Source organism: Candoia aspera, chromosome 1 (assembly GCF_035149785.1).
Source record: "Candoia aspera isolate rCanAsp1 chromosome 1, rCanAsp1.hap2, whole genome shotgun sequence".
Taxonomy (NCBI): Eukaryota; Metazoa; Chordata; class Lepidosauria; order Squamata; family Boidae; genus Candoia; species Candoia aspera.
This window is the reverse complement of record NC_086153.1, coordinates 169,946,521-169,970,005: the sequence shown is the minus strand read 5'-3', so window position 1 is coordinate 169,970,005 and position 23,485 is coordinate 169,946,521. Positions and strand designations below refer to the sequence as shown.

General features: G+C 39.4%; 1 protein-coding gene and 1 pseudogene across 1 annotated transcript in view; one reads left to right on the top strand and one right to left on the bottom strand.

The window, feature by feature from the left end:
- The window catches only part of ABCA12 (ATP binding cassette subfamily A member 12), a 130,880-nt gene that overhangs the window by 38,249 nt on the left and 69,146 nt on the right, over positions 1–23,485 (bottom strand). The window contains exons 26-37 of the mRNA XM_063302960.1: positions 23,232–23,418; positions 22,331–22,549; positions 19,680–19,876; positions 17,751–17,911; positions 15,517–15,753; positions 13,954–14,086; positions 11,919–12,171; positions 8,027–8,113; positions 6,146–6,236; positions 4,022–4,149; positions 2,921–3,008; positions 1,592–1,697 (exon numbers count right to left, since the gene is read on the bottom strand). Coding sequence (XP_063159030.1) covers positions 1,592–1,697; positions 2,921–3,008; positions 4,022–4,149; positions 6,146–6,236; positions 8,027–8,113; positions 11,919–12,171; positions 13,954–14,086; positions 15,517–15,753; positions 17,751–17,911; positions 19,680–19,876; positions 22,331–22,549; positions 23,232–23,418 — 1,887 coding nt within the window. The remainder of the gene's footprint in view (positions 1–1,591; positions 1,698–2,920; positions 3,009–4,021; positions 4,150–6,145; positions 6,237–8,026; positions 8,114–11,918; positions 12,172–13,953; positions 14,087–15,516; positions 15,754–17,750; positions 17,912–19,679; positions 19,877–22,330; positions 22,550–23,231; positions 23,419–23,485) is intronic.
- Positions 18,498–19,059, top strand: LOC134488585 (cell death-inducing p53-target protein 1-like; annotated as a pseudogene).

The window sequence follows — 23,485 nt, the reverse complement described above, 5'->3', positions numbered from 1 at the left end:
GAAGGCAAATTCTGGTGGAATGTTAGAGTCACAGTAAGAGCAAGTAAGTAAAAGTCCAGGAAGCAGTAAAAGTCCAGAGAACAATGAATGTGTTAAAATGGAGGCAAGGAATCCATCTGTCTGGGATGCAAGTCCATGACTTGGGATGGAAAAACGCTAACATCATTTTATTGTAGAGGGAGAGGTTTTTATTAAGCAGCTAGAGTCTCACACTTGGAAAGTGGACATCTGATTTCACAATTTAGTGATGAAGTTCACTGGGCAGCTGCCAGCCTCATCTTGTCCTGTTTCTCATTGCATTTTTGGGAGAATAAAATGGGATGAGAAAGACAAAGAAATGCAGTAATCGCATTTTTCAGATTTCAGACCTATAATAATTAAATACTTATTCAAAATGCCTAAATGGATTTTCATGAACCTACCTTTTACCTCCAGTCAAAATTATCTGGACTGAAGCTAAAATACCACCAAGGGAAGCTTATCAAATACTCTAAAAATCCATTTCCAATACAAAGTGTTACACAAAACCTAGATCTAATTCTACTGCCTTTTTCAGTATCTGGAAAATTAAACAAGGTCATTTATCATATTATTTAGGTTTAAAGCTAGAATCCTACAATGTGGCTGATACTGAGGTCATTGCATGCAAAAATGGAACCTTGAAAATGAATGAAATTAACTTAAAAACAAAAAATAGTAGAAGTCATGTTTTGAAATTAATCTATTTTTTATGTTCTATTTATGCCTACCAAGCTTCTAGCTACCATCATCCCTTTTCTTTTTCAGTTGGCTTAATAGGAAAGGTAATCCTTCAAGAGCAATATTGCCTTGGTGCTGTGCTAATATCTTGCTGCCATCCCATGTTGAGGATCAGTATTCGTTTTGCTTGATAGTATCTCATTTTCTGAATTGCTTCACTGGAGAAGCCATAGACAACCAATTTTTCTCTGATGTATATCTTCCACATTAATTGGAAGTTTTCCTTGCTGATCAGGGATATCAGCCCCACTGGGGCAAATGTTAATTTCAACCAGTGCTTAAAAACTGCAATCCAGATCTTGGCTTCTATCCTAATTCTAATCTTAAAGCTGCACTGGGGATTAAAATTAGGAAATACAATGATAGAGGCCAGAATCTGGATTGTTGCTACCTATTTTAAACCAAAAAAATAATAATAGTTAACTTTTATCTGGACATTTCAAGAATTCCTGAACTGTCTTTTATCAAAGCAACATATGCCATTGGCTACCTTAAAGGGGTGATGGCAAAAGTCCCTTCAGAGCACCTCTTCTGTTTCAAATTCATTGTATATTATTACATCCCTTATTACTTAAGTATATTTAATTTTTTTAAAAAAGGATGCTTCATTGTAGGATTTTCACCTTTAAGCAAGGCAGACCAATTTGTATTTTGTCCTACGTCTTATAGCAGAATTAGGAAAGGAATAAATGATGCCCTGAAAAATCTAAAACCTGGATCAACTATTCTGCAATTTTGCACATTCATTTACACATCACAATGTATTAAACATAGGCAGAAAACAAAAGCTCTCACCCTGAAATAGAAAACTACGTGGTAGGTGAATACCTACCATATCCAGAGGAGTTTCCGTCTGGCAAGTTAGCATGGAGAATGAAGTTATTCAAGCTGTTAAGGTAGGCTGGGAGGCTATGATATCCTTCTGGATTATACCAGACCTATATATAAATTTCAGACATAAAAATAACAGGCAATATATATGTATTTGTAATTTTTTACAATTTCTCTCTAAAATTGAGTAGATTTCAGTGAAGCTTAGATCTTAAGTGAGCAAGGAGAAAGACTGTGCCTGCAGCTCTACTCCATAAAACAATGGTAAGAGTCATAAAGTGTTTGTTAGTTTGTTTGTGTGTGTTATTATTTATGTCAGTGGGGATTTTGAAACATCTGGAGGGCTCTAGGTTGTGAATCTTCATAGAACTAGAGTAAGAGAACTGTGACTTATCTAGGTTCAACTGTAAGTTCATGAGTTGCGAGGTAATAGTTCCAATCCATAGTTCCAATTTTAGGGTCTGTTTAAAGAGACGCTTCTTCATTTCGCAGAAGCAAAATAAAATTTATATTGGCCAAAAAAATTATTTGCAAAATAGAAACACAGTTCTTCTCAAAAATCAAACAAGGTAGCAAGAGAGCAGGTCCTCAAGGTGCTACTCCAGTATTAGTAGAGCCAGAGCTCTTTTGTCCACCAGACAGAAAGTGCATTTAAAAATAACTAAGCTGAAAAAGCTCAGATAAGAATCAACATCCAGTTCCACTAGGCCTGAAGCAAGTATAGTCAGAGGAATTTTCTAGCACTGACAGGCTTTCTCAGCACATTAGGAGCTGACAAACAAAAGTTCCTTCACTAAATAAAGGCTGATACGGCCCAAAATTAGAGTTCCTGCTCTGACAGCACATACATTCCTTGAAAATTATGAGAACAATACACTGGAAAGAAACAGAAACTGCAGGTGGCACACTTGCTAGAATGGTCCTTCCCAAAATGGACCATTATCTCCTAGACCAAGGAGTCAAGGGAAATATTTTATGCATATAACGTACTGATATAAAATGTAGCTTATTAATACAAAATTACAGTAGAGTTGATAAAACACAGTGACTGTGAATCTGAGCTATGAATCATGAAGTCAATCAGTTTGCATCTCATGCCTTTCAAGCACTTGCTAAGTTGCCTTAATAGAGCCCCTCTCTCCCAGTCTCAGTTCTTTTGTCTACAACACCAAAATAGTAATACTGACCTACCTGAGAAATCTGCAATAAGATCCTAGCTTTTATTGCCATTAAATAGCGAACTTTAACAAGATATTTCATATACATACTAAATTTAATAATCACCTAACAGTTTGCTATATTTTATGACAATGCATTGTTCACAGTTTACCTTTGTTAATGTTCTGTTAGCAGGCACTGGGCTTATATCAAATTGGAGACTACTAGTCAAAGGCAGCCCAAAACTCCAGCCACCATATCTAGATGTGGGAGGAAAAAAAGAACACCTTAGAAAATAAAGTTCTCATGATTTAGACACCTTAATCTCATATAATCAAATTCCATGGAAGTTATATGAGTCATAAATTGTACTTCACTTCTGACAGCTTGACATAGTAGGGCAATGGCCAGTGCTTTCTATTACCATGGCACCATCAAGTTTTCTTTCTTTAAGCAGTCTTGTGTTCAGGACTCAGGTAAAAAGAAAGCCCAGACCATTCTCAGGTCCTAAGGAGATAAGGTATTCACCTGCACCAAGTCGTGTTTTTTTTCAAAATACTGGAAGAAATGTATAATCTCAAGTTTTGAATCAAAACCAAATGTACATTTTCATGTTTATCTTTCAAGATTTATGGACTAGCATTTAAAAAACGAAGAGAAACAAAAGAACTTTAGAATCGTAATTTCTTACAGACTTTTTAATCCATATTAAAGATTATGGCCGCAGGAGCAATCTAAGTAACCTAAGTTCCTTCTGTTCAGTGAACTGGTGACTAAGAAATTACAGAAATACAACATGCCAAACACTGTCTTACATCTTCAGAAATATCACCACAGATTACTCCTTTAAATTAATTTTAACTGTGTGATACAACTGAAAACTATCATTACTGAAAGAAAAGCAAATGCTAAGGAAGGCGCTGACTGAGAAGAGGTGTTTTTACCATATGTTGGACTTGGAATCCCATTCTCTCCCTGAGCTGGTATCAGGAGAGATGGTGGCAACCAGAGGCATCAGGAGTGGTGGTGGGGATCTCAAGGGGGCAATGATGAAAATAGCATCACGCTGTTGCAACGCAGGTTCTGCCCCTTTTGTATATTCATCCAGATAGTGTATATACAGTATGTAAGAAAGGGGCGGGGCTTGCACTGATGGTACTATGTTGCTTTGGCAGTAACACTTTTGGCAGTAACACTTTTATTCGGGACCTTCTGTTAAAGATGAATGCTTGAATAGAGCTAGCAAGAGACAGCAATAAAATAAAAGGGATACCTCTTCTGTATAAAATCTTTGGCAGTAACTAGAAGGTAAGTTTCTACATTGTGCCCAGTAAGGTTATATATTGTCCTGGAAGAGAATGTCCTCTTGTGAGGTGGTGTAAAGTTCAGCTTTGGACAAGTCTAGAAAGAAAAGGAATTTTGTGAACATGGAAGATTTTTATACCTAAAGATTACATTATACTGACAAATATTACTATAAAATATTTTTAGTGTCTCTATGCAATATCATCATAATGCATAATACTTCATGCAATTGAAACTAGAGAAAGGTTTTTAAATTAGAACTTAATGTTCCTTTGCTTTTAAAAATTAAAACATGTAGAGACACTTATTTTCAGCTGGGCACATACATTTTTGTATACTGTCTAGCAATGATTAACTACATTTATTGGTTAATTGACTAGCTACCCCTATGAAACCCATCTAAAATTTTAAAAACTGTAAGTACTACCTACATATGTTGTTCTTTTAATCTCAAGAACCATGACATTCAAAGCAAGTAATTCCTTTTTTTTTTCTGCATGTTTGCTTTCCTTCCATGTGCAGTATGGATCAAACTGATTTTAACTGTGCAATTGCAATTAAATGCACATAAAAAGCCCCTCTAGTCCAGCTTAATGGCTCTGGCCATGTAGTTTTCTTAGCAGCAATATAGAAGTAGAAGCAGTTTGCTAGGATATTCTCAGCCTAGTCTCCTACCTGGGTTTTCTGATTCAGCCCTGCTGAGATCAGTCAAGGTCAGTGAGGAGCTGCCAGCTGCTGGAATAGTTTGAGGGGAAGGGCAATTCCACACTACAGCCTAAGGTGCTTGCCTCCGCATGCTGCTCCCAATAGTTTTTGAAGCCAACTTCAGAAATTCCAGGCTAGATTGCACTGCAAAACTGGACTGGTTGTTCCCCTGCTTACCCTTTCCATCCCTACAGAGGAGGCAAAACTCACTGACTGGCTCCTGTGCGGACTGGTCTACCAGCGCCTGCTTTTTCCTTTTAGGGGTTGCTTCCTCCTTCCTTTGCCCCACCCCTGCCCCCATTCTCCTCTGACACTAAGACAGACCCCTTCTTTTTTCCTTTCTTTCCCTTATGGTTCCATTGTTGCTGTGATGCTACAATAATCAAAGCCATCAAGAACAGCTTGTTCTTTTACTCCTATGTTCCTCTGTAGCTCCATGGAAAAGTTATAGCAAGGAAGTACTGATAATTCAGCTTCAGAGAAACCCAGCAGCAATGTGCCCACATTGCAACCTAAAGTTGTAAAAAAATGGGAAGGGAACAAAAGCTTCACAACAGAAACTGAAAGCAGCCCACAGGAAGAAGTAAGTGTTGAATGGTGCATGAGCTTCTAGGGGTGTGGATGGTTTATTGCTGTAACAGGCCATTACATTCTGGCTCCGGTCAGAAGAAGCAGTTTTGAATCATAGCTGGAAAACATGGGAAAACAAGGGAGCATTTGCAATGACCCAGGAGTGGGAGGAGGACAACGCCATCCATTCTGCCCTCTACAGGCAGTGGGTGGCCTGTCCTAGCAATGGGCTGAGCAGAAAGTATGGATCTGCCCCAAATCTCAAACTTTCTCAAGCCTCAAAGCCAGGGGTGGGCCTCGTGAAGTTTTACACTTCCTTTCTCTATTACCACCCTTACAAAAACTTGTCCCCAGAAACTCCCCTGTAATGCAAATTACAGCTTCTGAGAGGGGATTTTTTTGGTCAGAATTATGTCAGAAAGAGAGATTCCTACCAGACTCCTACTATTCCCCAAACTCTTAAGCTTCCCAAGGCTTCTCTTATAAGACAGAAATTAACATTGTACTTATTTTTGTCTCAAAGCTGCCATTGTAGTTTTGATGTTTGAGAAAGTGAAGGAAGGATTCTATTGGAAGGAACAGCTGTAACCATAAATTACGATGTCATGCATGTTATTAAGTATATTAATTGGCAGTTTGGGAAATTAGCTTCTACAAAAGATGGACATTAAGCATACCTGTTATTTTTTGTTCAAAGTTGGGACATAGTCTTAGGGTGAAAAAGTCATTTAATCTTCATTGGAAACTGCACTTTACTTTTTGTTTTTTTATGAACTCATCAGTGAACTCGTCTCATGAGAGTCTAACTTGAATTTACCTCTCTGAGTGTGCAATTGCAGGCAGCATACTGGCCACTCTGATTCCCACTGAATATCCACTGATCAGCCACATCTTCCTTGACACATGCTCTGAAAGCAAGCAGATTTAACACTGACATTTCTTATAAACTTGCATACACAGCATAGTGGGAAATTCCTATGTAATGTAGAGCACTGGGCAGGAATGCCTCACTATGTATTAATTTTCTAAAGCATTTCCAACTTGTTTCAAGGAAAGCTAAATTCAGTAAGCCCTGTTGGGCTCTTAATCTATTCCTCTGTTCATCTATTTTTATTTGTTCAATACTAAAATTGAGTGGAAAGGTTTAATGACACTTGCTTTACTCCACAGCAAAACATTACAGGCAATAACATTGAATTAAAAAATATATATTGAAAGCAGAAGGAAATCCTGTGCCCTGAGACTGTCTAATACAATGATGGCAAACCTATGACATGCCTCGATGTTTTGGGTTCACCAACACCCGACAACTATTCTCCCTGTTTGAGTTACCACAGAAACTGAACCAACAAAAGGCAGTGCAACTTCCCCCCACCTTTCTCCCCCCCCCACATCTCTGCCCTTTTGGCCACCCAAAACTGGATTGTATTTTTTAAAAATAAATGAATATGTAAAGATTTGTTTCTCTTTTCTTTGGGGGCGGGGGGAGGTGACATGCCAGCAGAATCAAGTTAGGCATTTTCTGAATTTTTGACACACCAAACCCAAAAGGTTTGCCATCACTGGTTTAATAAGTCCTTGCCCATAAAATCCTGTGATACGTTACAACTACTGTATGTATAGTACAGTATACATACATACCACATTTATGAAAAACAGACAAAAATAGTTATAAGTACAAATAATAAAAGGGCCACATATCACTTTTTTGTAGTTCTTGAGAGCCCCATCCAACAGCAGCTGAAAATCAGAGGCATAATTTTTGCCACCTATGGTGGGGAACACACAAAAACTGTAGTGTGTGCCTTTAAAACAGATTTAACACAGTTTGGAGAACAGAAGATCAGCAAAACCCTGACTCGGTCCACTTTGCATTCTCGGCCTATCTACTACGGCCTTCACCCACCCCCAATGCTAAGAGCTACTAGAGGCACACAAAGCTTGCCTATTCTTGGTCTACCCAAAGTTCCCTCAAACAGCAAGGGTGGCAACTTTTTCAGGTGCTGGATGCCTTTACGTGATGCAATATGATAGTGAAGGCACTGACAACACACAAGTAAAAATGACTAAAGACACGTAAGATGTCATCCATTTCATCACTGAGATTCTCATGCTAGAACATCAAAATTGCAGCTTTCTTGCACAGAACTCTTATAAGAGCACACATGAGAATGCGAGAAATGTCACATACTGTGATGAACAGAAGTTTTCAATCTTCTTTAAAATTAACAAGTAATTTAATTTCGGCCATCTATAGACACCGTACAAAACCTACAGCCCCTCTTCCACAAGAATCTTCACACCTCCCTGTTTCAACCCTCCTCTTCTATCAGTGACTATAACTTGGGAAACGAAAGCTGCAGCCTTATAGACCCTCTCTGTCAATCCTGCTTAATTCAGTGGGATTTACTTCTGATTAGACATCTGTAGTAAGGCTATATCTATGCTTATGTAACCTCATAATGAGCTCCATTAACTGGAAATAAGCAAGCACTGATAGAATTTCTCAGCTAAATGTGCCTTAGATTGCAGTTGTTACAAATCACCACCTGATTGTAGTTAGAATATTGTTCCAATGTGACCCCTGGGTACCACAGCTCGGCAGGCCATCCTGATGACTCACAACTTTCAGTCATTTGTCTTCCTAGATTAGGAGTTGTTATAAGTAGGGAGGGACAAGTGGAGAAGAGCTACTTACAAATTACTTCTGTTTAGGCAGGTATTATCTATTCCAGGAAAAGAGAGCATTGAAGCAACCAAAGCATCTGTACTTTGATTGTAATTCCTAAAGTTAAACACACAAACAAACCAAATGGTTAACTGCAATTTCAAGACAACCATAAGTAATAAAGAGGATAGTCTAACATTTTTTTGAATCCCTACATCCCATGTTAAAGTTAATACCTCTATAACAAAAGCTTTGTCAGATTCAATTTCAGGTCAGGAATGGTCAACTTCAACCGCAGAGCTTCATGCAGCCATCAGACTTGCTCGCCCGCTCACTCACTCACTCTATCCTTATGAATAGAAGAGAATATCTGTAGCTCAGGGTTGAACTGTGGAGTCCTTGGTGCTCTCTGAGCTTGGCTGTTTGCTTGTAGACATTTCGTTGCCTGGCTAGGCAACATCTTCAGTGCTAGAAGGGAGTGGGGTTTGCCCTTTAAGCTACTATATATAAAAAGAGAGGAAACCCACTCCCTTCTAGCACTGAAGATGTTGCCTAGTCAGGCAATGAAACGTCTGCAAGCAAACAGCCAAGCTCAGAGAGCACCAAGGACTCCACAGTCTATCTGTATATTTTGTGCTTGTGTGTGGGTTTGTTTATGTCTGGCCATGCAGCTGATTTCAATACATGTTTGCTGAAAACAGAAAATATAGTTTCTTGTTATTCTGAAACAGGAAACACACAAAAGGCATAAAATACTTGCCACAAATCAAAAAACAAAACCCAACTCTGAGCTCCGAAACAGGAAAAAGAAAAACCCAGAATCCATTTTGAAGTACTAAACTCACAAAAATAAAAACAGATTTGCCCCACTTAGCAAAAAATAACAACAAAAGTGTAGTTCTTCTATAGGGCCTATAGAACCGTGGGTATTCAAATGGGACAAGGGTGAGGGAAGCCTGTATCATAATATGTAAGAGTCCCATCATTCTACACCTCCTGCATAATAAAGTTGATAGTCAATCCTTTTTAAATATTCCTTGAGATGTCCAATAAATAAATGAGTAATAGTTAGGTAAATCTCCTCTTTAGATCCTAAAATACATACTTAATATTTTTAAAATAAATTCTTGACTACTGCTTTGGTAACAGAGTTTTCCAATACTTTACTGGAGTAAAGTAAAGTATTTGGAAATACTCCAATACACCAAAATGCTTGTAAATACTGTAACCAATACCCCCCTTAAAAATTAGTTGTCTGTTAAAAAATGTAGACCTGGAATCATTCAAAACACATTTCAGGGCTGATAATAATTCTAGAATTTTAGATGCGGCTAATGAATCTTGACCATAGAGCCAGTTTGGTCTAGTGGTTAAGGCAACAGGCTAGAAATTGCTGCCTTAACCACAGGAGGCTGTGAGTTCTAGTCCTGCCTTAGGCATGAAAGCCGGCTGGGTGACCTTGGGCCAGTCACCCTCTCTCAGCCCAGCTCACCTCACAGGGTTGTTGTTGGGGGGAAAATAGGAGGAGGAGGGAATATTAGCTATGTTGGCCACCTTGAGTTATTTATAAAAATAATAAAGGTGGGATAGAAAATAAATAAATACCGTGAAATCAAATTGTAAAATTCAATATATTGCAGTTTTAGGCAATCCAAATTCCTCTTGCAACAACTCAAATGGTTTAAAAACCTGATTGGCAATAAACTGATTTAAGTACCAATGCTTCTATTAGACTATGAATTTCAACAATATATATATTTACTTGCAATTTTCAAACTGGAATTATCCCAGAATATAAATTTACCATGGGTATAAGGGATAAAATTATACCTCTGTCGTAACAACTTCCAAACATGTCTTAAAACCTTTAATACTGAAAATACTACTTTTGACTGAGAAAGGAACCAAGTCCCTGCCAAGATACCATTGTTGTTTTTTTTAGTTGTAGTGAGTGCTCAGAGTCACATATGTGAGATGGCAGCTGTGCAACCTGAATGAATGAATGAATGAATGAATATCAGAGGAGCAGAATAGTAACTTTCTAATTATGCCTGTAATAGTTTTTGAATTTGGTTACTTGGATTCCATAAAGTATCTTAATAATGTATCTATCTGTTTGGCATACTGTAAAGAATTTACAAGGGGATGCCTTAAGTCCATTTATCAATCCTGAAACTATATTAATTTTTACAACATTTATCTTTTCCCATAACCAACTGAGATTTTGAACCATCTATTTATATAAATATTAATCTGAGAGATATTATTTTTTAGTTCAGCAAAAAAAAATCATCTTTAAGACTGGACGCCTCAAAGATATTTTTAAAAGGTTGGCTCTCGTCCTTTCTATGCTACAGATGTAATAAATTTGAAGAAACTTTGGTACATTTATAATGTGCGTGACCATTTCTAGTATTCATTTGCTAGATGTTATTACTATAGTGAACCATGTAGGAAGGCAGTTAAGGGTTAAATATGTTAAAGTTTGTTAAACTATATTCCAAACTGGAATCTTTTAATCTATGAAGAACTTTAGATATATTGAGAAAAGATCGTTACAAAAAAAGATGGTTATGTACTCATGGAAGAATGTTTAACATAATTTGTTAGCTCTCAGCCTCTGAATCAGCTCTGCACTGAAGGAAGGGCAAGACCAGACAATACGTTTTCACAAGATCCAGGTTAAGTTCATTGTTTAATAACAGTAGATAGCGTAGGGAATGGCCTTGAAGGACAGGAGGAACAGCTGCTACCAAGGCAACAATTAGACAAGCACAGCTTGAATCCATTCCAGGAAACTAATTTGAAAAAAGTCTCTAACAGGCCTTTCCCTAGTTCATACAAAGATAAAGTGAGGGAGCAGGGAAGCACAGTCAGACTTGCAAGATTCTGTTGCTATAACCGCGACAATAAAAGTAGTCCTGGCCTATATGGCATTGTTTCTTGGTCTGGTCTACCTTATGGGACTGACAAAAACTGAATGACAATGTAAAATAAAGAAAATTATATATCCTAACACATGATAACATTATACCTATATCTATATCTATCTATATTTATATTTATACCCATACATACCATTTAAATATTTGCATATATATACTATTTTATATATATATAATATTTAGCATTAGATATAATTTAATGTAAGGGTTTTTTTAGTTTTAATTTTTGGTTGTTTAGTTGTTCCTTGTTTTTAAGGGATGTTTTTGCTTTCTAGGAGGGTTTTATTTTTCCCTTTCTTTTTTTTCCCTAGGTGGTTTAGCATTCAGGGTTTTTTCCCCCCTCACTTTATACTTCTTTTCATATAATGGTTTCTGCTTCTTTTTTAAGGGATTTGGTATTGAATACAATAATCATGCAGTTATATTGCTATTTAGTTTAAATACAATGTTATAATTTTTTAAAAGAGGTTGGTAAAGAAATATATGTAATGTTTCCAATACTGAATTTAAAAAAAAGATGTCGGCCATTGAAATATTTGTAGCTAGAAACAAAAATATTTTATTTTGGATAATTATTCTAAGATATTTAAAATACCCCAAATGCTTAGTAAAACCCCAATTCATAAATGGTTCGATGGATATATAAGAGCTATGGCAAGTATATGAGATTTGCTCAAATTAATTGAATAACCTGATAGTTTACTGAATTGGTGGACTGTATTGATAAACCTTGATTATAGTAAGTTCATAATTTGCTTTATTCTCATAACTCTAGAAAGTTTTATATTGCTGGGTTTAACAAAAATTATTTTTTTCTCTCTCTTATCCTTCCCCAGTCATATTCTTAGCACATCTCATACTGCCACACAAGGAAATATACTGATTCTAGCCACATTGGTGAAGGTTTGGTCAGGCCCCTCACTCCCAGTGCACCCCGTCCCAACAAGCTAAGTAAATAACTAAAAAGAGATAGTCACCCAAAGAAGTCTGACTGGCTGGAGGAACCATACAGGCCTGGTGAGAGATGGAGAGCTGGGTATTCTGCCACCTTTGTTCTCAAGGTGCCAAGGCCCATAGCAGCTGTCACAAAGAGTACTGGAAGGATAACTTGGGCAATAAAACCTTTCACATTGCGCCGAGTGTGATGGAATCGTTTAATGAACAAGGCTGTGGCCTTCCTCAGCAGGAGAGAGAGATTGCTTGGCTCTCCCACCTTAACCAGCACTTGATCTATTGATCAAAAAGGGAAAGAGATACAATAACCAGTAAGTGCTTAGTTCCATTTCCTTATTATGCTTAGTTTTACCCAATTCACCCCACTAGAAAATGTGAACCAGTTCGAAAAGTATTATTTCTATTTTTAAAATCCTTGGCAATCCTAAATTCTGGATGCTGCCTTATTAGCAGTGATCAGGACCCACACTATGATTCTTCCTTTCCAAATTCACTTCTGGAAGTGGCTGGGTTTTGTTTTTGTTTTTGGCACACCAACCAGTCAAAGCCCCTCATCCTGGGTTGCCAACATTCTCTCCTTAGGCCTGCATTGTCCTTATAATGGAAAAAATGAAGCTACATGATCAGCAGATTAAACAGCCTCAGCGATTATGGAGGCCAATCCTAGGACTATGAGGAAGTGAGGAGCTGCTGCCAGATATACTGGGTAACTGAATGTCTTCCCTACAGCTAGGGGGTTCTAGGTGTTAGAGGTCTGGTTTCCTGAATCAGCTATGGTTCAGCTAGCACCACAAGGTATACTTGTGAGGATGGGACAATCTTTGGCAAAAACAAGATCTATGAAGTTCGTGGTAGCCCCTTGTCATTCATTGCTCTTGTTTCATATGGTAACTAAAAAAGACAAGTGTCATGTTCCCCGTTGCAAGGCATAAGTGCATCACAACGGGTAACATACACATCAGGAAAGAGGAAGGGATAACCATTATCCTCTAAACACACACATCATCCACTAAGCACCCAGACCCATGAATAAATCACCAGGACAATAGAAACGCACCTCGGACAGGACCTGGAAACCATTAACAGACCGGGGGAACTCCCACCCATTACCCCGGGGGACGCACCTGCACCGGACGAAGGCAAGGAGACAAAGGGAAACATCGGAGATCGCCCGAATCACCCATCAGCAGACCCATAACACGCTAATCACCCATCCGGACCTGACTTGGGGGACAATGGGGGGTGGAGGAGGACAAGGTCCGCCAACAGGGTATAAACGGGGTACCCTGCTACCACACCCGCATTCCCGTCTTTTCTCTGCACGCATTCTGTTTCAATAAAGCCGGAAATCCTTAGACCCTCTAAGTGAGTCCGTGTTTTATTCGAGGCGAGGCTGCCCTGACAACAAGGTAATTTGGGAGTTTGTGGATTGCTACCGAGTAGCAGCCCTGTACTTAATTAAAACCCAGCCCATGTCTCAATAACTGATCATTCTGGAAGGAACTGTGGCAGGTTTTTTACAATTATCTGAAATGTAAGTAGCAAGTGGATCCATCCCTTAACCCAGGCACAGGGTTCTCTTAGATGATGTCAGCATTTCCACCTTCTCACCAATGTCTGAGGTGGAACGAGCTTTTCTTGGTGGGCTAATTTCTCAAGGATCAGGCAGATTTAGTCTAGGATGAAATGGCACAGAAGAACTGCCCACTATTTATCTAGCCATGGTCAGTGTCTGATTTCAGGTTAAGAGGGACTTGAATACAGATATTCAAGTACCTTGAATACAGATAAGGCAGCCTACAGATAAGGCTGTCTTATCTGTAATTGCAGCCTGAAACTGTTCCATCACCAGCACTACTGACTGATTCTGCCCTGTCCCCTCATTTTATCATCAATCCAGCTTCCACCTCGGTGAAGTCAACCTTGGTGAAGTCTTTCACAGCCTTATGCCTTGCTAAAAAGTCCCATCCTGTTCTTACTCACTGTACACTGTTCTAGATACTATGAGTTTTTCCTTGGTAAAATTTCAGCCAGTGGAAATTTACAGTATCTTAATACCATCTTGTTCAGAGAAGTTATTATAATCCATAGACAAGCGATCATTATCCATAGTAAAACTGGGCCCTTCTTGAGACAACTCTGCATCAGTTTGTTCATCTTTTACAAAATCTTTGGTCAAGTTAAGAAACACCTGCAAAATAATAATATAAAAATATTTTCATTTCAATTCTTACAAATCCTACTTTAACACAGTTCATTTTTTTGACAGCACTGCTCTGTTCCTTAGCAGTATTTAAGGTGGAAACAACAGAGCGGTCATGTATCCAGTTTTAAAGAGGGCAGCCATTAAACAATTCTGCTTTAACAATAAAGTTCCATTAAAAAGGAAAGCAAGGACCTTGAACTCGCTAGTAACAGTCTTCTATCCAAGACTGAGCACACAGGCAGCGTCCCCCTTACATAGTGAAATATATCCTACTTATGTTTAACTTAGACTGATTGTTTCCAGTTTGTGTGCATAGCTCTGTAATCAACTTTCATCCATACTGTTTTCATTTTGCAAATGGGCATCCTCACAAAAAGCCATGGCATAGATATAACATGCAGATATAATGGAGAGAGAATACTAATTTCCTCTATGGAGATTTTTGTACCCAGAATTTGGCACCGACTGACAAGAATATATTGCTAAATAAGGAACACCCTACAATTAGGGGAGGTGTCACTTTTGTTTCCCATCTTAAGTTTATTCCTTCATTTCCAGATCAGTTTGCAACTTTAAAAAAAGTCCATATGAACTTGATGCACTTATGCACTTTATGCACATTTTCTTCAAATGGTTTCACATGCAATTTTCTTAATACTTCACTGAATCTTGTGATGCAAACTACATGCAATTTTTAAATACCTATTTTAGTATAGAAATTATGTAAGTTTTTTCCCATTTATGTATACATTTCAGATGTATTAAGTGAAGTCTGAACAAAATTTGTCTCCTATCTTTACATGTAATTAAATATTCAGTGACCAGTAATAACTAACATTAAATCAACAGTAAAACAACTAAAGGCTTGCTTCTGTGGGATGGCATCATCCTATCATCAGCTCCTGAAACAACTCATTCTGTCCTCTCCCTCTGGCTGAAAGAGAGTAGAAATTAATGGAATGACTAAATTCTAGTGGCCACTGGCCATGCCTCTACGCATGGCAACTTTTCTATTTGTCCTCCACTAAGTCTGGTGGCCACACTATTTCCTAATTCTTCGTTTCAGGTTCTTCTCTTCAAACTATGTCATGAATTGTACAGTACCAGAAAAGGCTGCCCTACATGCTTCTGTTCCATGATTTTATATTTATGTTGATGGACTGATGAATCAATTCAATATATACGCATATTTAATTTTCTTCATCATAACCTTTTCATTCTGGGAAGATTTGTTTCATACACATGCCCTCACTCACATATTCATTTGCCACCCTTTAGACTACTTACAAGATTTAAAGCATAAAATAAAACATAAAACAAAACAATAAAATAAAATAAAATGAATTGAAATAAATATAAAACAGCAACAATATTAAGAGGTCATCTGATTGTTAAAAAAACTTTTAGGTGCTCACTTCTTCTACAGTGCTGTCTGAAATTCCATAGCAGCCAATACGAAGATCACTTAATCTACTATCCAGGCTTCTCAGAAGAGACTGATAGGATGAAGAGACTTTACTGTTAAATGGAGGAAGTACATAGATAAGTTCTCCGCCAATATCTTCTTTGAGATAGGCTTCTGGAAGATGAGCCTGTATCATGGCTGTCACTGTAGAGGTATTGCATTCTTCTGCCACATCCAGAGTTGAGCTCTGGGGAAGCATAAGGAGACAATAAACACCCCATTGTGAGATGTTAATTTTCATTATATCATCAAAATCATGACATTATGAGAAGGAAATTAATTTTGAAATGACTGAATAAAACTCCCGCATATTCAGGCATTCTGAGTGTGTCAGTAAACTGTTATCTTCTAGTTGGTGGGATATGGTTTGCAAGAGAAGCCTCTCGATTTGAGGTCCTAACTTGCACAAGCTTTGGCCAAAAAGATTCAACATGGGCAACATGTGAGCCTCTTTATGGAGGGTGTTTTGTTATGGGAGCCTAGCTACAAAGAAGCAGAAGGAAATGCTCTTAACCTTATTGTCTCATGCTGAACCTTCAGAAAAGAGCCTTGATAAAAGATTTTAGCAGGTTGCTATAGGCAATATTGGACTTTAAATCATAAATATCAGCCCCCTGAACAAAGTCCAAAATTTAATAGGTATCCAGTTAAATTCTTTTAAAACATGCATAGTATGTATAAACCTGATCATGTTGAAGTTTGGTATTTAATTTGTTTTTTCATTAATTACTGTTTTAAATAGTCCATACAATGCACATATTTAAATACACGTATTTTCTTTTAAAACACATATTTAAAATATATTTTGCTGTGTTCAAATTGTACCACAACATTTGGAAAAGTCAAAAATTTGGTGGGTAGCTAAGTTCCCACCCAAAGAGTGGCATTACAAACCATATAGGCATTATTGGATATTTAATTCCTCAAGCAACACAAGCACTGAACTTCAGTCATCTTAAAAGACAGATATCAAAACATATCTTTTTTGCCTAGACACTCAAGAAAATCTGTTCTTAAAAATTAACCATAAAACATAGTGTCTTCTCACACTCTGAAAGAAATTCTGTGTGAACGAACAACTGGCTACTTCTAGAGGAGCAATTTTCCCTGAGGAGGGGATAGGAAGCAAAGAAAAAGGCTGGCAATTGAGTCAAAGTGATTCATCAGCTGACCATACATATCATTACCGTGCTGTATCCATAGTCCTGTACTGACAATAATATTAGCCAAGTTGGGGACTTTCATAAATTATTATTAAATCCATCTCTACTGATGGCTAGCAGAATGTCAGAACATCCCGGGAGGAGGCAATCGATGCAGCATGACACGGGGATCCCATACGGCAGCGGTTCCCAACCTTTTGGGCACCAGGGACCGGTTTCATGGAAGACAATTTTTCCAGGGACCGGGGTGGGGGGGGGGATGGTTTTGAGATGATTCAAGCACTTCCTCTTTTTCCTGACCTTTTTTTTTTTTTTCTTCATGCCGTTTGGAGATAGCAGCCAATGGGCTTGCTTTCTCTGACAGGAGGTGGAGCTTGGGTGGTAATGTGAGCGATGGGGAGCGGCTGTAAATACTCAGGCTGTAAATTTGCTTGCTCACCCACTGCTCACCTCTTGCTATGTGGCCTGGTTCCTAACAGACCACGGACGGGTACCGGTCTGCGGCCTGGGGGTTGGGGACCCCTGCCGTACGGAACTCTCCATCTCCTCCTGCATGAAGAACAGCAAAGCCTCCCTTCCAGATTTTCCAAATGTTTTAGGGACAAAGTGGCCAAAGCAGAGCTGTGTTTCCATGCACTGAGCATCAGCCACAAGCAGGGCTCTCAGTGGCTTTAATAACTGTACCCTCCCTCAAGGAAAAAGTACAAGCTAGAGAACCTCAGTGTTCAACCTGTCAGGGAAAGGAAGAGTTCTCACTCAAGGTTTTCTGGACTAAACATTCCCCACCTCTAGAACACCTCTAGTTCAAGAATTACAGATATCATGAGAAGCAATGGTTATATTCTCTGTCTCCAGATTTCATCTTCCCTGTCATTAAAACCTACGCTTATAGCCACTTTTAGTAACATTTTCATGAAGATACTCTTTTTTTTTAAACCTGAGGTTACTTTGGTTTTGAGCACTGCTAGAATTTACTACAATTCATAAGAACTTGACAGTGTTTTGTGTTACTGTTCCAAACCTTTTCTTTAGTAAGTGTCAGGTGGTATCCACTGCCATACATTTCCTTGAGGTAGAAGGGAGACCCGCAGCACTTGAGCCCTCCATGTTCCAAGAATGCAATCCTGTCACTTAACACTTCTGCTTCATCCAAGTGATGTGTAGAAAGAATGATTGTCCTGCCTGAAAAGAACATATAAAAAGGGCAACACTATACAGGTTCTTGAGGCAGCAGCAGAATTGCCAAGTGGAAAATGAGTTGCTCAGACTCCAGAGCTCATTGGGTGCAAAGACCAGGAAAGGATTGTACCTCTCCTTGAAACCACTGGGAAGAACAAAATAACCACTGACAGTTTTCTTTCCTCTTTCCTGGGGAAGAGCCAGCCAGCATGTGACAATGGCTATTTAATCCAGTTTTCTTCTAAGTTCTTAGAACAGTTCAGGCTGCAATGTTGTGTGCAGGCATGGTGCCTTAGTAATGCTGGAGACTGGCTTACAGAAATCCCAATCTGAGATCTCCTGCACATTTCATCATATGGCTGCCTACTACTCAATTCATCAGCCTCAATTGTGATCCGACCTTATACTCATTAAGAGCCACAGGGCTGCTGGTTCTCTGTCCACAGCGGAGGGTGGCACTCAACTGCAACCCGTTGCCTCTTCAGCCGCATCATGCCTTTTGCTCTGTAGCAACTAGCCCCAATGGCAGACCATTCCTTAGTCTGGAAGGCCTTCAGTGAAGAGTTTGATCTGCTTCAGGACTTGCAACATGTCCAGTGATCCTCCTCCACCCTACCCCAGGGGGGTATCCACATCATTCCCAGAAGAGAAGGATGGCTTCCCTTTCCTAGCAGGTACAGTAGGTGCTCTCCAGCTGTGGTACAACTGCCTTCAGATATTGGCCCCCCACTCTATGAAATAATACTGCCACCCCAGCTGGGCTTCATCCCCCCACCTCTGCCAGCGGATAGCCCAATGCCCTAACTCCCCACTGGTGACTACTACCTTCCCCCAGGACCATGTGTTCCCATGGGCTATTACCCTCCAACTGGCCTCTGCACCCTGCAGGAGGGCAAACAGTGACCATTCTAATGCCAGCAGGGACTACAACCATGGCGACGGTCCTGCAGAGTGAGATCTTCCAGGCTGCCCCTATCCCAAAAGTGTACCTGCACTATCAGCAATATCACTTATGAAATTGGCTTCATGAACTTTCTGCTGGGCTTTTGCTGCTTTATAGGGTCAGTTGCTGTTTTATCCCATGACTGACAGATGAATTCAAGGACGTGACCCATACCTGCCCCAACTGCATGTTAAAGTGCATGTGCTAGCAGTGCCTGCTGAGCCAAGAAACCTCTGCTACCCCCTCCTCCCCCTGCCACTGGTTTGGCTTCCCCATGTGTAGTGCTTCTTTGCTTGTCTCATTTCTCTTCTTCCTTCACCCAGAGAGTTCAAGAGGGCTGTGGCACCTCCAAGGCTGCCTGGGGATCTGCTGGGCAGCTGCCACTGATGGGGAGGCTTCTCGGAAGGAGATGGGAAAGGGAAGGTGCACCAGACTGGTCTTTCATGTGTGTGTTGGTTCCCCCCCAAGACAAGGAGCTCCTGGTGCCTGGCTACAGCTGGCCTTCTCTGTGATGATCCCTCACCTGCTGGGCCCAGCCAGGCAATGACCCCTTGGCCTCTGATCTGCATCACATGGAGCAAGAAGGGGCAAAGTCCATCAGACTGCCCTTCTGCAGGAGGGGAGCTGCAGAGGCCTGTCCTCCTATCAAAGGGAAGGCCTTGAGGCTTAAAAGCTTCTCTTTAATGTGTGTTTGTGGTTCCCACGTCTGTGATTGTATTTTTTTTTTATACTCATTCAAGCTTATCCTGTTATTTCTGTTAATAATATTACAGTATTACATGCTATTGCTCTGAAAAGCTAGAATGACAGTATACCTGCCCATATTACCTTTTCTGTTCTTTGATATGATCTCCCAAATGCCTCTCCTAGAACAGGGGTCAACTCCAGTGGTTGGTTCATCCAAAATGACAACCTTTGAACCTCCAAGTAGAGCAATTGAAATTGACAGCTTCCTCTTCATCCCTCCTGATAAAGAGCCAGTCAACTTGTGACGATGGCTATATAATCCAGTTTCCTTCAAAATCCTTCAAAACAGCACCCAGAAAAAACATAACTTTGCATGTGACGAGAAGAAATGATTACATAAAGCAAGATGCTCATCAAGAAAAAGGAACAATGAGTTTAAGTTACAAGGAGGTAGATTTTGGTAGGATACCAGGAAAAGATTTCCTAATAGTAAGACCTGTTCAACAATGCCACAAAGGTATTACATTCACAGTGTACTTGTTCACAGGGGGAGACTAACTCTCCTTCACTGGAGATGTTTAAACGAAGGTTGGACAGCCACTTGTCAGGGGTGCTGTAGGACTGTGTAGGAGTGTTTCTTCCACCTTGAACGTTCTATGATTCTTTAAAACTGGAGGGAGATGTCATGAGTAAGGATGGCGAGCAGGGGGCTCCCATCCAGGCTGTAAAGCGCATGCGTAGCACTGAGGAATTAGGTAGCCATTCAAAGAGACACAGATCGGGACCGCCTTAACCTTTGGGGTTTATATGGCTGGGTTTTTCCCACACTTCTTCAGTTTGTTAGGATTCCTGTTATGTACAAGCAATAAAACATTAGAGACCAGTTCTTGTCTCAGCGTGTTTCCTGGCAGTTAGGACAGGAGGCCTTGAGTGAGGCACTACATAGTTCAGTCATAACTACAGAAATAAACATTTTTAAAGCACAACAATGTTCCTGAAATATACCTTAAACTACAATCACTTTCCTTTATTTACTACCCCTTCCTTTTAATGACATATCTTAGTTCTAGTATGAAACCCCCCAGCCAAGGAAGAGGTGGAAAATGTTACGAGTTATTAGCACCCAGCTGGTTTTCACTGAGAATCAACCAAATACTATTTAAATGAGGTGTTTCATTATGACACACTACTAAAGAATTGGTGGCAGGATTAAAGGACCTTAATGCCCACCTGTGCAGTGGACAAATGCCAGCAAACTCAGCATGATATCAGAACACTGCAAGACTTCCATCAAGTGTGTAGTAAGTCCCAACTATCTATACACTGGAACTTGGCCAACAGAGCAAGAATGTTAATGGCTCGGAGTATATTTCCTTGTAAGAAAAGGCTGTTCTATTCTTTTGTCATTTCTTAGAAAATCGTAAGCTGACTGAAGGTGAATAAAAAGAAAAGAAAGAATGCAAGTATTCACAAGCTGTTTCCTGCTTAATATATTGATTATTAACTTGAATGTGGAGGTGGAGAAAATGCTTATCAAATCTGCAGAGAGCAAAAAATGGGATGCAATAACTATCATGATAGAAGACAGAAATAAAATTCAAAGCGATCTTGAAGACTTAGAGTAGTATTTCCAAGCCTTCTGAACTTCCAGATGTATGGACCTCAACTCCTGGATTCTCAGCAGTGGCCATGCTGACAGGGAAATTCTGGAAGTTGAAGTCCACACATCTGGAATTTGCTAAGGTTGAGTTAGACAAATGGGCAGCAAGAAATGCGGATGAGAAAAAGACATTGAATAATGTATATAGAGAGTTAAATTAATGAATGAGGTTTGAAGGAAAAAGTGAGTGACCTGTACAGCACAGATGACATATGTTGAGACATTTTGGTCATACAGAAAAATTGAATAAGGTCTGAGCAGCAAAGCAAATATATGAAGGAACAGTGAATGGGTTGAAAGGAAGCAAAGACTGAGAAAGTTGTGAGACAACAGAATTGATGAGATCCTCAAGAAGAGAAAGATCAGTTTAAAGAACAAAAAGGAATGTACGAATTAGTGTGTGGATGTAGTAGAAACAAGGATGGTTTGCAAAAATGAAAGATGTGGAGAAGTACTGTATAGTGAATGGTGTTAAGAGTAGACTGGATTTACTTTTATTTTATTTTCTTCTTATGCCTTTGATTTCTTTTGTTTATTGTTTCTGATTTTTTTAGTTTGTTTAGCATACTATTGCTTATCTCAAAAGGGATTAGCATGACAGGATGGATGGATGGATGGATTTCCCCCAGGTTCAGTCCTCAGTGATAAACTATGCTAGGCCAGGGATGGGAAACATGAAGCCCCAGACCTATATTCAGCCCTGCACTTCTCTCTGCTTCAGAACGCCCTCCAACTACAATGACTGAAAACTGACAGCAGTTTCCTGCCGCTCTAAGGTTGTCAACTCATGCAAACTATAGCAGAAGCCCTAAAACGCATAAATGTTTTAGGGCTTCTGTAACAAAGAGGAAAAAAAAGTTGAATTCTCTGAAACCCAGAGAAACCCCCATGAAAATACTAGTCCAACTTATTATGGTTCTTGGATCTCCCGAAAATATTAAGAGCAAAGCAATCCACATATTAAGGGTAGATATTTTGAAGGTACCAATATAAATGTACATGACCAACAGAACATTTTTAGCACTACTAAACTAATTACACCATTACACAATTTTTGCAAAAGGAAAAGGAAAATTATATAACAAATATAAAAGGAAGAGTGTTGCATGCTGTTAACGAAACTATGACATACCGTTCTACTTCTTCCTGTAACTCTTCTTTGTTCCAGTGGGGCACCTTGATATAGCCATATAAAAGCAGGTGCTCCTTTGTGGTGAGGTAATTAAACAATACATTGTGCTGCATGCAAATTCCCATATTTTTCCTGATGAAATCCTGGTCAGTTCTGATATCTTTCCCATAAACAAATATAGTGCCAGATGAAGCAGGAAACAAACCTGTCAGTATAGATCTACGTGGGGGAGTGGGAAGAAAAGTTGAGAAAAGTTACCAACATTTTACCCTGCAGCAGTTTAGCAGTTACTGTAGTGTAGAGACTGAAAGGTGGGAAAAGCAGACTAATTCTAAGTGGGATCAGGGTAAAGCTGATTTACTGCCAGTAATTCTTTGCAATCGTAATTCATCCACTGCCAATGCAGCTTGACCTGGATAATCTGGCTGCCTCGAATGGCCATCTAGTGGAATGGGGCAGTTTTGGACCCAGCAAAGTGGAAAGCAGTTCTTCCCAGCCTTGGCGATAGAAAAGTAGTCAGAAAAGACTGATACACGCACTATACGAAAACATACATCCAAAATAACCCAAGGACTTTTCTTCTTCTGAATTCTCCAGGGATGGGGGAGGAATCGGGGCAGTCCAGAAATAAGGTCAAAAGCTTCAATCAGTTTTCAGAGTGACTCTCAACATGGAGATTGTAGACTGAAAACGTTAGGTTACAGAATTCAGAGATAGGGGGGAAAATGGTTGCTTTCCACCATCCTCAACCCAGCTGTGAAAGCAAAACGATCCCCTGAGCTCAGGGAAATGTACTGGGTCCCAGCTTGGCAGATAACAGAAATAAAGGAACATTACATCAATGTTATATCAATAAAATATTTTAGTCATTCTCAGTCATTTTTCTTCAAAGAGAACTTACATTGTGGTAGTTTTTCCAGCTCCATTATGACCCAGCAATGAGGTGATATTTCCTTCATAAAAGTTCAGGTTGAGATTCTGAACAGCAGCTTTGGATTCATAAATCTTTGTTATTCCGTGCAGAGAAACTCCCACTTTGAGATGAGTGGGCTCAGGTTCAAGGTTAGAAGGCAAAGCACTGTGAACATCTAAAAAAACCAGAAGATGCCAAATTTGTAAAGAACTCCATATAGCATCTCTGTCCACATCTCTCTC